At 39.1% G+C, this 17,758-nt stretch overlaps 1 protein-coding gene across 12 annotated transcripts in view; it reads left to right on the top strand.

Annotated features, from left to right (window-relative positions):
* The first annotated feature begins 1,967 nt into the window (after positions 1–1,967).
* Positions 1,968–17,758, top strand: part of LOC118203853 (uncharacterized) — a 262,288-nt gene continuing 246,497 nt past the window's right edge. For 10 of the 12 annotated variants that reach the window (XM_085826907.1, XM_085826917.1, XM_085826911.1 and 7 more), the window contains exon 1: positions 1,968–16,274. In XM_085826907.1, coding sequence (XP_085683033.1) covers positions 13,229–14,320 — 1,092 coding nt within the window. In that variant the 5' untranslated portion in view covers positions 1,968–13,228 and the 3' untranslated portion in view covers positions 14,321–16,274. The remainder of the gene's footprint in view (positions 16,275–17,758) is intronic. The other 2 variants (XM_085826909.1, XM_085826906.1) reach the window with 2 other exon arrangements.

Consider the following 17,758-nt stretch of genomic DNA (forward strand, 5'->3'; position numbering starts at 1 on the left):
CCATCTGAACGCTGCAATTCCCCGGATTAAGTCACTCCATCCACACCACTTGGAACTCGTGGAACTCGGCCTTGCGGAAACTATTAATATTCGCAACAAATTCAAGGACGATATTACCTCAATCCAAGGAAAATATGAAACCTTTCTTTCAAGTATAGACCACCCAGAAGCGTGTCTTTTTAGAAAACGTAAAACACCGTTTCCTGTTCTCACCATCCCTAGAATTCAAGAACCCTGCGAGTCTACGGACGCCGCCAAGGAAAACAAGTTCACTACACCGAAGAAGTTCGCACGTCTCAAGAGCCCTGAACCTGTCCCGCAGCCGGAGCTAAGCAACCAATTTAATGCCTTAGCGAGTGAAGAAAACACCGATACGAACGCTGCTGATAATACTGAAAATATTATTATCACTAATAGCCTGTGGAACGTCCCTCACGTTATGATAAATACTACGGATGAGCACCATCAAATTCTCACGGACATCAGTGAAAATACCGAAGCCAAATTCGTAGGCAAATTCCATCACGACTGTCTCCGTGTTATTTCTGAAACTTTGCAAGATTACAACCACATTGCAAAATTTTTAAATCAACGTTCCATTGGATTTTTCCTGGTGAAACTCAAAAATGACAGACCCAGAAAAATTGTGATAAAAGGACAGCCCGTTAATACTGATGCTGATAAAATTAAGCAAGCTCTGACGGATTTGAACTTTCAAGTGTATAAAATTGCACGGCTCAGAAATTTTCGTACGAAAGCCCCCCTGCCTATTTTCCAAGTTCAACTGCGCCATACTCTGAATATTGATGAAGTTTATGATATCCAGCAACTCCTTCGATTTGCCGTGCAGATCGAGAAGTATAAGCCAAGATTCTCTGTGTATCAATGTTACAACTGCCAAAAAATTAGACATTCATCTGATAGCTGCAAACTCCCCCCCAGGTGTGTGAAATGTGCTAAAAACCACATCTCTGCGGAGTGTGATCGTAAAAAGACTGACGAACCTACCTGCAGCAACTGCTCAAAAAACCACGTTAGTTCCTATCGTGGTTGTGAATATTTTCGGAAATTTACGAAAAATCCTCATCCTTCACATACATAACCAGGCGTGAGTTATGCTGACGCGGCTAAATCACAAATTCCCCCTGTGCCTCTAACTCCTAAAGAAACTGATGATACCCAGCCTCAACAGATTCAAGACATCGGTTACCCTGCGAAAGAAAGTGATTTTAAATCTATATTGGACCTTATGAATATTTTCAAACAGATACAAGAAATTTTCAGTAACGACTGCATTAGAAAGTTTGTTGCAGCTTTCAAAGAAAATCATCAACACCTTCAAGCAGCCCCTAGCAACCCTGAAAAACTACTAATTCTGATGAACATCTTTCAATTAGCAAGCGACTAAATTTTTCACCGTACAACTCTTTTTCTCCAGGATCATGAAGCCTTATTGCGGCGTTAGCGCCGATAAGTTAAGCAGCGGGCAGCAGGGACAGGACTTGGGTGGGTGACCACCTGAGAACTCTCCTGTGGTCCGCCCACCTCGTTCTCTATTCGTGCTTACCGGAGCACCACGGCTACTGGCTGGCGGATAACTTCACCTCGGCGACTTATTCCAGAAAACTTTTTCAGCTATGCAATTTTGTCTCGGCATGTTATTTGTCCCTATCCATGCTACTCTTGTTTCTTTTATCATACACTGTTCTCTCTTTTAGGAACTACCAATGCTATGGTAAATCAGAAGCTCGAAAATCGCCATCACATGTTATTCAGGGATAGCGCATCCGCGCGGGGGCCCGTTTATTGCGAACTGCGTTCGCCTGAGTCGTCGGGTGCCTCACCTTTAACTAAAGCCATACATAATATTAGCAGATAAATCACTAATACAAGAAAATAATCAGCAAGAAAGCATTGAAAAAAACTTACAAGAATACTTACAAACAGCAAAAACGCTGGAGCATGGTCAGAAAGCAGCCTACACTCAGGAAGCTCCGGAAAGGAATGAAAAGTGCACTTGGGAATTACCGCTATTTATAGACTTTTTCCGGACTTTCCCTGGTAGTTGGTGGGGCCACCTAGTGTGAAACACCAGAACTATACTATTTTCATTCTGTTTTCTCAAAAATAGAAAGGGACACTGCGATTATCCTGTACGTCTGTGTGACGAACATAAAAGCTACATTGAAATGCACTTTGTTACTGGCGTTTCGTACCGAATTCACGTCCTTTTTTTACAGTTTTGAACCTCTTAAAAATCAGTTTTCATGTCATTGTGAGTTCTACTGATTTCCGCATGCTCTGTCAAACTTGCGCACATGTTTCCTGGTGTGTTTTAAATTAATTGTCATTCCTTTCTCTGTGTCAAACTCATTTCCTCCCTGTACATTCCATATTCTGTGAACAAGAACGAACGTGAATTTAAGAGAGTTTTTCATAAATGATCACGAACTTTTGATTAAAAGAGACTTCAACAGTTGCGTTTATTTATTTCCCAATTTTTTCACTGAATGCATAATTTCAATGTCTAATTTCTGTATTTCCGTGTATCTTATCTTTACTTCGTTCTTTTACTTTTTAATCCCGTTTCTGTTTCTTTATTCATTAAGATATTCTTAAATAAGAAATTCATTTTGTTTTGTTCAGGTAATAATGTCCAAGTACACTACGGCTACCTGCATGAGGGATGGACGTCTGTTTTGCACGTTACACAAAGTGAAACCAGTATTTAGCAATCTGAGTGCTGCTCTGCAAGTGGAAAATTTGTAACAATATGTATCTATGCATATCACGTATAAATTTATATAGCTTGTATTTATATATATGTGTTTGTGTTCGATTAAATTTCTGTTCAAATATTTATTGATTTAGTGCATGTTCACTTGCGAAATCCCGAGAATCTCCTGTGCTATTAGCCTTACATTTGAGATACGTGTTTCAGTCTTTCTAAAATACTGTTCATATACATGGGTGTGTGTTTAATCAAATTTCTATTTAAATATTTATTGAATTAGTGCATGTTAACTTGTGAAATCCCGAGAATCTCCTGTAATAGTAGCCTTACATTTGAGATATGTGTTTCCGTAGTTCTAACATGTTGTTTATGTGTTTATATTGATGTGTCTGTGTTCATTTAATTTTCTATTTAAATATATATTGAGTTAGGACACGTGCATTTATGAAATCCCGAGAGTCTGCTGTGAAAGTAGCCTTAAACTTTATATATGTGTTCCCTCCCTGTAACATATTCTTTATCTTTCAAATTATTTATGTTCTTTTAAATTCAAGTTTATCACTTACGTATGTAGCATGTCCTTATGTAGATGTGTGTGTGTATTCAATTAAATTTCTACTTAAATATTTATTGAATTACTGCATTTGTGAAATCCCGAGAATCTGCTGTGAAAAGTAGCCTAGCAATTAATAATTCTGTCTCTCTTTCTCCCTGTAACATGTTTATTTTTACTTTGCTTCCAGCGTGTAGGCGGATTTTTGACAACGCTCGAGCGTTTTTGCTGTTTTTAAGTATTGTAAGTGTTCTTGTATGTATTTTTCAATGCTTTCTTGCTTTACTATTGATTATTTCCTTGCATTAGTTTTTTATCTGCTGATACTATGACTTTAGTTACAATTGAGTCACCCGAGAACGTGGTACGAGGAGAAGTCCTAGATGCCTCTGGAAACTCCTTTTCAATCGCAGCCTTTATTGGCTGCAATTATGAAGGATTGACATCTAGATAAAGTTAGGCCTGAAACCACAAGAGACAAAAGGTAGACTATGCACACAGCAAGCCAAGCCCGTTGCCGTTCGGGGGCACTTTTCGATCCAATGTTCTCTTCGTAGCACGTGGCGGAACGTCTACCACGTGGTTGGGTGCCTCACCTGTAACTAAAGCCATACATAATATTAGCAGATAAATCACTAATACAAGAAAATAATCAGCAAGAAAGTATTGAAAAAAACTTACAAGAATACTTACAAACAGCAAAAACGCTGGAGCGTCGTCAAAAAGCAGCCTACACGCAGGAAGCTCCGGAAAGAAATGAAAATTGCACTTGGGAATTTCCGTTATTTATCGACTTTTCCTGGACTTTCCCTGCTAGGTGGTGGCGCCACCTAGTGTGAAAAACCAGAACTATACTATTTTCATTCTTCTTACGGCAGAAATATCAAGAAACTTCCAAGCAAGTTGAAATATCACGGATACAAGCTGAACTATCAGATCTCGTATACAAACTGATGACTAACCCTCAAAGCGATCATGCGGTAAAGCAAGTTATTCGCTTCTTCTTAGAAGAGGTGAAACGACCAGAATCCAGACTGCAAATTTCTGAAAATGTAATAATCACTTTCCCTCCTAAGGTTGCACTCTCAAATGGTACTCAATATGGAAGCGAGTTATTGCTCCCACTCTGTCGTACTTTGAACATCCGAGATACAATGGACTATGAAGCTGCCATCCAAGCTATTCCGCTCCTTGAAGAAGCACGTGACCATCTGAACGCTGCAATTCCCCGGATTAAGTCACTCCATCCACACCACTTGGAACTCGTGGAACTCGGCCTTGCGGAAACTATTAATATTCGCAACAAATTCAAGGACGATATTACCTCAATCCAAGGAAAATATGAAACCTTTCTTTCAAGTATAGACCACCCAGAAGCGTGTCTTTTTAGAAAACGTAAAACACCGTTTCCTGTTCTCACCATCCCTAGAATTCAAGAACCCTGCGAGTCTACGGACGCCGCCAAGGAAAACAAGTTCACTACACCGAAGAAGTTCGCACGTCTCAAGAGCCCTGAACCTGTCCCGCAGCCGGAGCTAAGCAACCAATTTAATGCCTTAGCGAGTGAAGAAAACACCGATACGAACGCTGCTGATAATACTGAAAATATTATTATCACTAATAGCCTGTGGAACGTCCCTCACGTTATGATAAATACTACGGATGAGCACCATCAAATTCTCACGGACATCAGTGAAAATACCGAAGCCAAATTCGTAGGCAAATTCCATCACGACTGTCTCCGTGTTATTTCTGAAACTTTGCAAGATTACAACCACATTGCAAAATTTTTAAATCAACGTTCCATTGGATTTTTCCTGGTGAAACTCAAAAATGACAGACCCAGAAAAATTGTGATAAAAGGACAGCCCGTTAATACTGATGCTGATAAAATTAAGCAAGCTCTGACGGATTTGAACTTTCAAGTGTATAAAATTGCACGGCTCAGAAATTTTCGTACGAAAGCCCCCCTGCCTATTTTCCAAGTTCAACTGCGCCATACTCTGAATATTGATGAAGTTTATGATATCCAGCAACTCCTTTGATTTGCCGTGCAGATCGAGAAGTATAAGCCAAGATTCTCTGTGTATCAATGTTACAACTGCCAAAAAATTGGACATTCATCTGATAGCTGCAAACTCCCCCCCAGGTGTGTGAAATGTGCTAAAAACCACATCTCTGCGGAGTGTGATCATCAAAAGACTGACGAACCTACCTGCAGCAACTGCTCAAAAAACCACGTTAGTTCCTATCGTGGTTGTGAATATTTTCGGAAATTTACGAAAAATCCTCATCCTTCACATACAAGACCAGGCGTGAGTTATGCTGACGCGGCTAGAACACAAATTCCCCCTGCGCTTCTAACTCCTAAAGAAACTGATGATACCCAGCCTCAACAGATTCAAGACATCGGTTACCCTGCGAAAGAAAGTGATTTTAAATCTATATTGGACCTTATGAATATTTTCAAACAGATACAAGAAATTTTCAGTAACGACTGCATTAGAAAGTTTGTTGCAGCTTTCAAAGAAAATCATCAACACCTTCAAGCAGCCCCTAGCAACCCTGAAAAACTACTAATTCTGATGAACATCTTTCAATTAGCAAGCGACTAAATTTTTCACCGTACAACTCTTTTTCTCCAGGATCATGAAGCCTTATTGCGGCGTTAGCGCCGATAAGTTAAGCAGCGGGCAGCAGGGACAGGACTTGGGTGGGTGACCACCTGAGAACTCTCCCGTGGTCCGCCCACCTCGTTCTCTATTCGTGCTTACCGGAGCACCACGGCTACTGGCTGGCGGATAACTTCACCTCGGCGACTTATTCCAGAAAACTTTTTCAGCTATGCAATTTTGTCTCGGCATGTTATTTGTCCCTATCCATGCTACTCTTGTTTCTTTTATCATACACTGTTCTCTCTTTTAGGAACTACCAATGCTATGGTAAATCAGAAGCTCGAAAATCGCCATCACATGTTATTCAGGGATAGCGCATCCGCGCGGGGGCCCGTTTATTGCGAACTGCGTTCGCCTGAGTCGTCGGGTGCCTCACCTTTAACTAAAGCCATACATAATATTAGCAGATAAATCACTAATACAAGAAAATAATCAGCAAGAAAGCATTGAAAAAAACTTACAAGAATACTTACAAACAGCAAAAACGCCGGAGCATGGTCAGAAAGCAGCCTACACTCAGGAAGCTCCGGAAAGGAATGAAAAGTGCACTTGGGAATTACCGCTATTTATAGACTTTTTCCGGACTTTCCCTGGTAGTTGGTGGGGCCACCTAGTGTGAAACACCAGAACTATACTATTTTCATTCTGTTTTCTCAAAAATAGAAAGGGACACTGCGATTATCCTGTACGTCTGTGTGACGAACATAAAAGCTACATTGAAATGCACTTTGTTACTGGCGTTTCGTACCGAATTCACGTCCTTTTTTTACAGTTTTGAACCTCTTAAAAATCAGTTTTCATGTCATTGTGAGTTCTACTGATTTCCGCATGCTCTGTCAAACTTGCGCACATGTTTCCTGGTGTGTTTTAAATTAATTGTCATTCCTTTCTCTGTGTCAAACTCATTTCCTCCCTGTACATTCCATATTCTGTGAACAAGAACGAACGTGAATTTAAGAGAGTTTTTCATAAATGATCACGAACTTTTGATTAAAAGAGACTTCAACAGTTGCGTTTATTTATTTCCCAATTTTTTCACTGAATGCATAATTTCAATGTCTAATTTCTGTATTTCCGTGTATCTTATCTTTACTTCGTTCTTTTACTTTTTAATCCCGTTTCTGTTTCTTTATTCATTAAGATATTCTTAAATAAGAAATTCATTTTGTTTTGTTCAGGTAATAATGTCCAAGTACACTACGGCTACCTGCATGAGGGATGGACGTCTGTTTTGCACGTTACACAAAGTGAAACCAGTATTTAGCAATCTGAGTGCTGCTCTGCAAGTGGAAAATTTGTAACAATATGTATCTATGCATATCACGTATAAATTTATATAGCTTGTATTTATATATATGTGTTTGTGTTCGATTAAATTTCTGTTCAAATATTTATTGATTTAGTGCATGTTCACTTGCGAAATCCCGAGAATCTCCTGTGCTATTAGCCTTACATTTGAGATACGTGTTTCAGTCTTTCTAAAATACTGTTCATATACATGGGTGTGTGTTTAATCAAATTTCTATTTAAATATTTATTGAATTAGTGCATGTTAACTTGTGAAATCCCGAGAATCTCCTGTAATAGTAGCCTTACATTTGAGATATGTGTTTCCGTAGTTCTAACATGTTGTTTATGTGTTTATATTGATGTGTCTGTGTTCATTTAATTTTCTATTTAAATATATATTGAGTTAGGACACGTGCATTTATGAAATCCCGAGAGTCTGCTGTGAAAGTAGCCTTAAACTTTATATATGTGTTCCCTCCCTGTAACATATTCTTTATCTTTCAAATTATTTATGTTCTTTTAAATTCAAGTTTATCACTTACGTATGTAGCATGTCCTTATGTAGATGTGTGTGTGTATTCAATTAAATTTCTACTTAAATATTTATTGAATTACTGCATTTGTGAAATCCCGAGAATCTGCTGTGAAAAGTAGCCTAGCAATTAATAATTCTGTCTCTCTTTCTCCCTGTAACATGTTTATTTTTACTTTGCTTCCAGCGTGTAGGCGGATTTTTGACAACGCTCGAGCGTTTTTGCTGTTTTTAAGTATTGTAAGTGTTCTTGTATGTATTTTTCAATGCTTTCTTGCTTTACTATTGATTATTTCCTTGCATTAGTTTTTTATCTGCTGATACTATGACTTTAGTTACAATTGAGTCACCCGAGAACGTGGTACGAGGAGAAGTCCTAGATGCCTCTGGAAACTCCTTTTCAATCGCAGCCTTTATTGGCTGCAATTATGAAGGATTGACATCTAGATAAAGTTAGGCCTGAAACCACAAGAGACAAAAGGTAGACTATGCACACAGCAAGCCAAGCCCGTTGCCGTTCGGGGGCACTTTTCGATCCAATGTTCTCTTCGTAGCACGTGGCGGAACGTCTACCACGTGGTTGGGTGCCTCACCTGTAACTAAAGCCATACATAATATTAGCAGATAAATCACTAATACAAGAAAATAATCAGCAAGAAAGTATTGAAAAAAACTTACAAGAATACTTACAAACAGCAAAAACGCTGGAGCGTCGTCAAAAAGCAGCCTACACGCAGGAAGCTCCGGAAAGAAATGAAAATTGCACTTGGGAATTTCCGTTATTTATCGACTTTTCCTGGACTTTCCCTGCTAGGTGGTGGCGCCACCTAGTGTGAAAAACCAGAACTATACTATTTTCATTCTTCTTACGGCAGAAATATCAAGAAACTTCCAAGCAAGTTGAAATATCACGGATACAAGCTGAACTATCAGATCTCGTATACAAACTGATGACTAACCCTCAAAGCGATCATGCGGTAAAGCAAGTTATTCGCTTCTTCTTAGAAGAGGTGAAACGACCAGAATCCAGACTGCAAATTTCTGAAAATGTAATAATCACTTTCCCTCCTAAGGTTGCACTCTCAAATGGTACTCAATATGGAAGCGAGTTATTGCTCCCACTCTGTCGTACTTTGAACATCCGAGATACAATGGACTATGAAGCTGCCATCCAAGCTATTCCGCTCCTTGAAGAAGCACGTGACCATCTGAACGCTGCAATTCCCCGGATTAAGTCACTCCATCCACACCACTTGGAACTCGTGGAACTCGGCCTTGCGGAAACTATTAATATTCGCAACAAATTCAAGGACGATATTACCTCAATCCAAGGAAAATATGAAACCTTTCTTTCAAGTATAGACCACCCAGAAGCGTGTCTTTTTAGAAAACGTAAAACACCGTTTCCTGTTCTCACCATCCCTAGAATTCAAGAACCCTGCGAGTCTACGGACGCCGCCAAGGAAAACAAGTTCACTACACCGAAGAAGTTCGCACGTCTCAAGAGCCCTGAACCTGTCCCGCAGCCGGAGCTAAGCAACCAATTTAATGCCTTAGCGAGTGAAGAAAACACCGATACGAACGCTGCTGATAATACTGAAAATATTATTATCACTAATAGCCTGTGGAACGTCCCTCACGTTATGATAAATACTACGGATGAGCACCATCAAATTCTCACGGACATCAGTGAAAATACCGAAGCCAAATTCGTAGGCAAATTCCATCACGACTGTCTCCGTGTTATTTCTGAAACTTTGCAAGATTACAACCACATTGCAAAATTTTTAAATCAACGTTCCATTGGATTTTTCCTGGTGAAACTCAAAAATGACAGACCCAGAAAAATTGTGATAAAAGGACAGCCCGTTAATACTGATGCTGATAAAATTAAGCAAGCTCTGACGGATTTGAACTTTCAAGTGTATAAAATTGCACGGCTCAGAAATTTTCGTACGAAAGCCCCCCTGCCTATTTTCCAAGTTCAACTGCGCCATACTCTGAATATTGATGAAGTTTATGATATCCAGCAACTCCTTTGATTTGCCGTGCAGATCGAGAAGTATAAGCCAAGATTCTCTGTGTATCAATGTTACAACTGCCAAAAAATTGGACATTCATCTGATAGCTGCAAACTCCCCCCCAGGTGTGTGAAATGTGCTAAAAACCACATCTCTGCGGAGTGTGATCATCAAAAGACTGACGAACCTACCTGCAGCAACTGCTCAAAAAACCACGTTAGTTCCTATCGTGGTTGTGAATATTTTCGGAAATTTACGAAAAATCCTCATCCTTCACATACAAGACCAGGCGTGAGTTATGCTGACGCGGCTAGAACACAAATTCCCCCTGCGCTTCTAACTCCTAAAGAAACTGATGATACCCAGCCTCAACAGATTCAAGACATCGGTTACCCTGCGAAAGAAAGTGATTTTAAATCTATATTGGACCTTATGAATATTTTCAAACAGATACAAGAAATTTTCAGTAACGACTGCATTAGAAAGTTTGTTGCAGCTTTCAAAGAAAATCATCAACACCTTCAAGCAGCCCCTAGCAACCCTGAAAAACTACTAATTCTGATGAACATCTTTCAATTAGCAAGCGACTAAATTTTTCACCGTACAACTCTTTTTCTCCAGGATCATGAAGCCTTATTGCGGCGTTAGCGCCGATAAGTTAAGCAGCGGGCAGCAGGGACAGGACTTGGGTGGGTGACCACCTGAGAACTCTCCCGTGGTCCGCCCACCTCGTTCTCTATTCGTGCTTACCGGAGCACCACGGCTACTGGCTGGCGGATAACTTCACCTCGGCGACTTATTCCAGAAAACTTTTTCAGCTATGCAATTTTGTCTCGGCATGTTATTTGTCCCTATCCATGCTACTCTTGTTTCTTTTATCATACACTGTTCTCTCTTTTAGGAACTACCAATGCTATGGTAAATCAGAAGCTCGAAAATCGCCATCACATGTTATTCAGGGATAGCGCATCCGCGCGGGGGCCCGTTTATTGCGAACTGCGTTCGCCTGAGTCGTCGGGTGCCTCACCTTTAACTAAAGCCATACATAATATTAGCAGATAAATCACTAATACAAGAAAATAATCAGCAAGAAAGCATTGAAAAAAACTTACAAGAATACTTACAAACAGCAAAAACGCCGGAGCATGGTCAGAAAGCAGCCTACACTCAGGAAGCTCCGGAAAGGAATGAAAAGTGCACTTGGGAATTACCGCTATTTATAGACTTTTTCCGGACTTTCCCTGGTAGTTGGTGGGGCCACCTAGTGTGAAACACCAGAACTATACTATTTTCATTCTGTTTTCTCAAAAATAGAAAGGGACACTGCGATTATCCTGTACGTCTGTGTGACGAACATAAAAGCTACATTGAAATGCACTTTGTTACTGGCGTTTCGTACCGAATTCACGTCCTTTTTTTACAGTTTTGAACCTCTTAAAAATCAGTTTTCATGTCATTGTGAGTTCTACTGATTTCCGCATGCTCTGTCAAACTTGCGCACATGTTTCCTGGTGTGTTTTAAATTAATTGTCATTCCTTTCTCTGTGTCAAACTCATTTCCTCCCTGTACATTCCATATTCTGTGAACAAGAACGAACGTGAATTTAAGAGAGTTTTTCATAAATGATCACGAACTTTTGATTAAAAGAGACTTCAACAGTTGCGTTTATTTATTTCCCAATTTTTTCACTGAATGCATAATTTCAATGTCTAATTTCTGTATTTCCGTGTATCTTATCTTTACTTCGTTCTTTTACTTTTTAATCCCGTTTCTGTTTCTTTATTCATTAAGATATTCTTAAATAAGAAATTCATTTTGTTTTGTTCAGGTAATAATGTCCAAGTACACTACGGCTACCTGCATGAGGGATGGACGTCTGTTTTGCACGTTACACAAAGTGAAACCAGTATTTAGCAATCTGAGTGCTGCTCTGCAAGTGGAAAATTTGTAACAATATGTATCTATGCATATCACGTATAAATTTATATAGCTTGTATTTATATATATGTGTTTGTGTTCGATTAAATTTCTGTTCAAATATTTATTGATTTAGTGCATGTTCACTTGCGAAATCCCGAGAATCTCCTGTGCTATTAGCCTTACATTTGAGATACGTGTTTCAGTCTTTCTAAAATACTGTTCATATACATGGGTGTGTGTTTAATCAAATTTCTATTTAAATATTTATTGAATTAGTGCATGTTAACTTGTGAAATCCCGAGAATCTCCTGTAATAGTAGCCTTACATTTGAGATATGTGTTTCCGTAGTTCTAACATGTTGTTTATGTGTTTATATTGATGTGTCTGTGTTCATTTAATTTTCTATTTAAATATATATTGAGTTAGGACACGTGCATTTATGAAATCCCGAGAGTCTGCTGTGAAAGTAGCCTTAAACTTTATATATGTGTTCCCTCCCTGTAACATATTCTTTATCTTTCAAATTATTTATGTTCTTTTAAATTCAAGTTTATCACTTACGTATGTAGCATGTCCTTATGTAGATGTGTGTGTGTATTCAATTAAATTTCTACTTAAATATTTATTGAATTACTGCATTTGTGAAATCCCGAGAATCTGCTGTGAAAAGTAGCCTAGCAATTAATAATTCTGTCTCTCTTTCTCCCTGTAACATGTTTATTTTTACTTTGCTTCCAGCGTGTAGGCGGATTTTTGACAACGCTCGAGCGTTTTTGCTGTTTTTAAGTATTGTAAGTGTTCTTGTATGTATTTTTCAATGCTTTCTTGCTTTACTATTGATTATTTCCTTGCATTAGTTTTTTATCTGCTGATACTATGACTTTAGTTACAATTGAGTCACCCGAGAACGTGGTACGAGGAGAAGTCCTAGATGCCTCTGGAAACTCCTTTTCAATCGCAGCCTTTATTGGCTGCAATTATGAAGGATTGACATCTAGATAAAGTTAGGCCTGAAACCACAAGAGACAAAAGGTAGACTATGCACACAGCAAGCCAAGCCCGTTGCCGTTCGGGGGCACTTTTCGATCCAATGTTCTCTTCGTAGCACGTGGCGGAACGTCTACCACGTGGTTGGGTGCCTCACCTGTAACTAAAGCCATACATAATATTAGCAGATAAATCACTAATACAAGAAAATAATCAGCAAGAAAGTATTGAAAAAAACTTACAAGAATACTTACAAACAGCAAAAACGCTGGAGCGTCGTCAAAAAGCAGCCTACACGCAGGAAGCTCCGGAAAGAAATGAAAATTGCACTTGGGAATTTCCGTTATTTATCGACTTTTCCTGGACTTTCCCTGCTAGGTGGTGGCGCCACCTAGTGTGAAAAACCAGAACTATACTATTTTCATTCTTCTTACGGCAGAAATATCAAGAAACTTCCAAGCAAGTTGAAATATCACGGATACAAGCTGAACTATCAGATCTCGTATACAAACTGATGACTAACCCTCAAAGCGATCATGCGGTAAAGCAAGTTATTCGCTTCTTCTTAGAAGAGGTGAAACGACCAGAATCCAGACTGCAAATTTCTGAAAATGTAATAATCACTTTCCCTCCTAAGGTTGCACTCTCAAATGGTACTCAATATGGAAGCGAGTTATTGCTCCCACTCTGTCGTACTTTGAACATCCGAGATACAATGGACTATGAAGCTGCCATCCAAGCTATTCCGCTCCTTGAAGAAGCACGTGACCATCTGAACGCTGCAATTCCCCGGATTAAGTCACTCCATCCACACCACTTGGAACTCGTGGAACTCGGCCTTGCGGAAACTATTAATATTCGCAACAAATTCAAGGACGATATTACCTCAATCCAAGGAAAATATGAAACCTTTCTTTCAAGTATAGACCACCCAGAAGCGTGTCTTTTTAGAAAACGTAAAACACCGTTTCCTGTTCTCACCATCCCTAGAATTCAAGAACCCTGCGAGTCTACGGACGCCGCCAAGGAAAACAAGTTCACTACACCGAAGAAGTTCGCACGTCTCAAGAGCCCTGAACCTGTCCCGCAGCCGGAGCTAAGCAACCAATTTAATGCCTTAGCGAGTGAAGAAAACACCGATACGAACGCTGCTGATAATACTGAAAATATTATTATCACTAATAGCCTGTGGAACGTCCCTCACGTTATGATAAATACTACGGATGAGCACCATCAAATTCTCACGGACATCAGTGAAAATACCGAAGCCAAATTCGTAGGCAAATTCCATCACGACTGTCTCCGTGTTATTTCTGAAACTTTGCAAGATTACAACCACATTGCAAAATTTTTAAATCAACGTTCCATTGGATTTTTCCTGGTGAAACTCAAAAATGACAGACCCAGAAAAATTGTGATAAAAGGACAGCCCGTTAATACTGATGCTGATAAAATTAAGCAAGCTCTGACGGATTTGAACTTTCAAGTGTATAAAATTGCACGGCTCAGAAATTTTCGTACGAAAGCCCCCCTGCCTATTTTCCAAGTTCAACTGCGCCATACTCTGAATATTGATGAAGTTTATGATATCCAGCAACTCCTTTGATTTGCCGTGCAGATCGAGAAGTATAAGCCAAGATTCTCTGTGTATCAATGTTACAACTGCCAAAAAATTGGACATTCATCTGATAGCTGCAAACTCCCCCCCAGGTGTGTGAAATGTGCTAAAAACCACATCTCTGCGGAGTGTGATCATCAAAAGACTGACGAACCTACCTGCAGCAACTGCTCAAAAAACCACGTTAGTTCCTATCGTGGTTGTGAATATTTTCGGAAATTTACGAAAAATCCTCATCCTTCACATACAAGACCAGGCGTGAGTTATGCTGACGCGGCTAGAACACAAATTCCCCCTGCGCTTCTAACTCCTAAAGAAACTGATGATACCCAGCCTCAACAGATTCAAGACATCGGTTACCCTGCGAAAGAAAGTGATTTTAAATCTATATTGGACCTTATGAACATTTTCAAACAGATACAAGAAATTTTCAGTAACGACTGCATTAGAAAGTTTGTTGCAGCTTTCAAAGAAAATCATCAACACCTTCAAGCAGCCCCTAGCAACCCTGAAAAACTACTAATTCTGATGAACATCTTTCAATTAGCAAGCGACTAAATTTTTCACCGTACAACTCTTTTTCTCCAGGATCATGAAGCCTTATTGCGGCGTTAGCGCCGATAAGTTAAGCAGCAGGCAGCAGGGACAGGACTTGGGTGGGTGACCACCTGAGAACTCTCCCGTGGTCCGCCCACCTCGTTCTCTATTCGTGCTTACCGGAGCACCGCGACTACTGGCTGGCGGATAACTTCTCCTCGGCGACTTATTCCAGAAAACTTTTTCAGCTATGCAATTTTGTCTCGGCATGTTATTTGTCCCTATCCATGCTACTCTTGTTTCTTTTATCATACACTGTTCTCTCTTTTAGGAACTACCAATGCTATGGTAAATCAGAAGCTCGAAAATCGCCATCACATGTTATTCAGGAATAGCGCATCCACGCGGGGGCCCGTTTATTGCGAACTGCGTTCGCCTGAGTCGTCGGGTGCCTCACCTTTAACTAAAGCCATACATAATATTAGCAGATAAATCACTAATACAAGAAAATAATCAGCAAGAAAGTATTGAAAAAAACTTACAAGAATACTTACAAACAGCAAAAACGCCGGAGCATGGTCAAAAAGCAGCCTACACTCAGGAAGCTCCGGAAAGGAATGAAAAGTGCACTTGGGAATTACCGCTGTTTATAGACTTTTTCCGGACTTTCCCTGGTAGTTGGTGGCGCCACCTAGTGTGAAATACCAGAACTATACTATTTTCATTCTGTTTTCTCAAAAATAGAAAGGGACACTGCGATTATCCTGTACGTCTGTGTGACAAACATAAAAGCTACATTGAAATGCACTTCGTTACTGGCGTTTCGTACCGAATTCACGTCCTTTTTTTACAGTTTTGAACCTCTTAAAAATCAGTTTTCATGTCATTGTGAGTTCTACTGATTTCAGCATGCTCTGTCAAACTTGCGCACATGTTTCCTGGTGTGTTTTAAATTAATTGTCATTCCTTTCTCTGTGTCAAACTCATTTCCTCCCTGTACATTCCATATTCTGTGAACAAGAACGAACGTGAATTTAAGAGAGTTTTTCATAAATGATCACGAACTTTTGATTAAAAGAGACTTCAACAGTTGCGTTTATTTATTTCCCAATTTTTTCACTGAATGCATAATTTCAATGTCTAATTTCTGTATTTCCGTGTATCTTATCTTTACTTCGTTCTTTTACTTTTTAATCCCGTTTCTGTTTCTTTATTCATTAAGATATTCTTAAATAAGAAATTCATTTTGTTTTGTTCAGGTAATAATGTCCAAGTACACTACGGCTACCTGCATGAGGGATGGACGTCTGTTTTGCACGTTACACAAAGTGAAACCAGTATTTAGAAATATGAGTGCTGTTCTGCAAGTGGAAAATTTGTAACAATATGTATCTATGCATAGCAGGTATAAATTTATATAGCTTGTATTTATATATATGTGTTTGTGTTCGATTAAATTTCTGTTCAAATATTTATTGATTTAGTGCATGTTCACTTGTGAAATCCCGAGAATCTCCTGTGCTATTAGCCTTACATTTGAGATACGTGTTTCAGTCTTTCTAACATACTGTTCATATACATGGGTGTGTGTTTAATCAAATTTCTATTTAAATATTTATTGAATTAGTGCATGTTAACTTGTGAAATCCCGAGAATCTCCTGTAATAGTAGCCTTACATTTGAGATATGTGTTTCCTTAGTTCTAACATGTTGTTTATGTGTTTATATAGATGTGTCTGTGTTCATTTAATTTTCTATTTAAATATATATTGAGTTAGGACACGTGCATTTATGAAATCCCGAGAGTCTGCTGTGAAAGTAGCCTTAAACTTTATATATGTGTTCCCTCCCTGTAACATATTCTTTATCTTTCAAATTACTTTATTTATGTTCTTTTAAATTGAAATTTATTATTTACGTATGTAGCATGTCTTTATGAAGATGTATGTGTGTATTCAATTAAATTTCTACTTAAATATTTATAGAATTACTGCATTTGTGAAATCCCGAGAATCTGCTGTGTAAAGTTGCCTAGCAATTAATAGTTTTGTCTCTCTTCCTCCCTGTAACATGTTTATTTTTACTTTGCTTCCTGCGTGTAGGCGGCTTTTTGACAACGCTCGTGCGTTTTTGCTGCTTTTAAGTATTGTAAGTGTTCTTGTATGTATTTTTTAATGCTTTCTTGCTTTACTATTGATTATTTCCTTGCATTAGTTTTTTATCTGCTAATACTATGACTTTAGTTACAATTGAGTCACCCGAGAACGTGGTACGAAGAGAAGTCCTAGATGCGTCTGGAAACTCCCTCTCAATCGCAGCCTTTATTCGCTGTAATTATGAAGGATTGGCATCTAGATGAAGTTAGGCCCGAAACCACAACAGACAAAAGGTAGACTATGCACACAATAAGCCAAGCCCGTTGTCCGTTCGGGGGCACTTTTCGATCCAACGTTCTCTTCGTAGCACGTGGCGGAACGTCTACCACGTGGTCGGGTGCCTCACCTGTATCTAAAGCCATACGTAATATAACCAGATAAATCACTAATACAAGAAAATAATCAGCAAGAAAGTATTGAAAAAAACTAACAAGAATACTTACAAACAGCAAAAACGCCGAAGCGTCGTCAAAAAGCAGCCTACACGCAGGAAGATCCGGAAAGGAATGAAAATTGCACTTGGGACTTGCCGTTATTTATAGACTTTTCCTGGACTTTCCCTGCTAGGTGGTGGAGCCACCTAGTGCGAAAAACCAGAACTATACTATTTTCATTCTTCTTACGGCAGAAATATCAAGAAACGTCCAAGCAAGTTGAAATATCACGGATACAAGCTGAACTATCAGATCTCGTATACAAAATGATGACTAACCCTCAAAGCGATCATGCGGTA

The sequence above is a fragment of the Stegodyphus dumicola genome, chromosome 11, assembly GCF_044657685.1.
Source record: "Stegodyphus dumicola isolate Sdum_Otavi_A_Nest chromosome 11, ASM4465768v1".
NCBI classification, from domain to species: Eukaryota; Metazoa; Arthropoda; class Arachnida; order Araneae; family Eresidae; genus Stegodyphus; species Stegodyphus dumicola.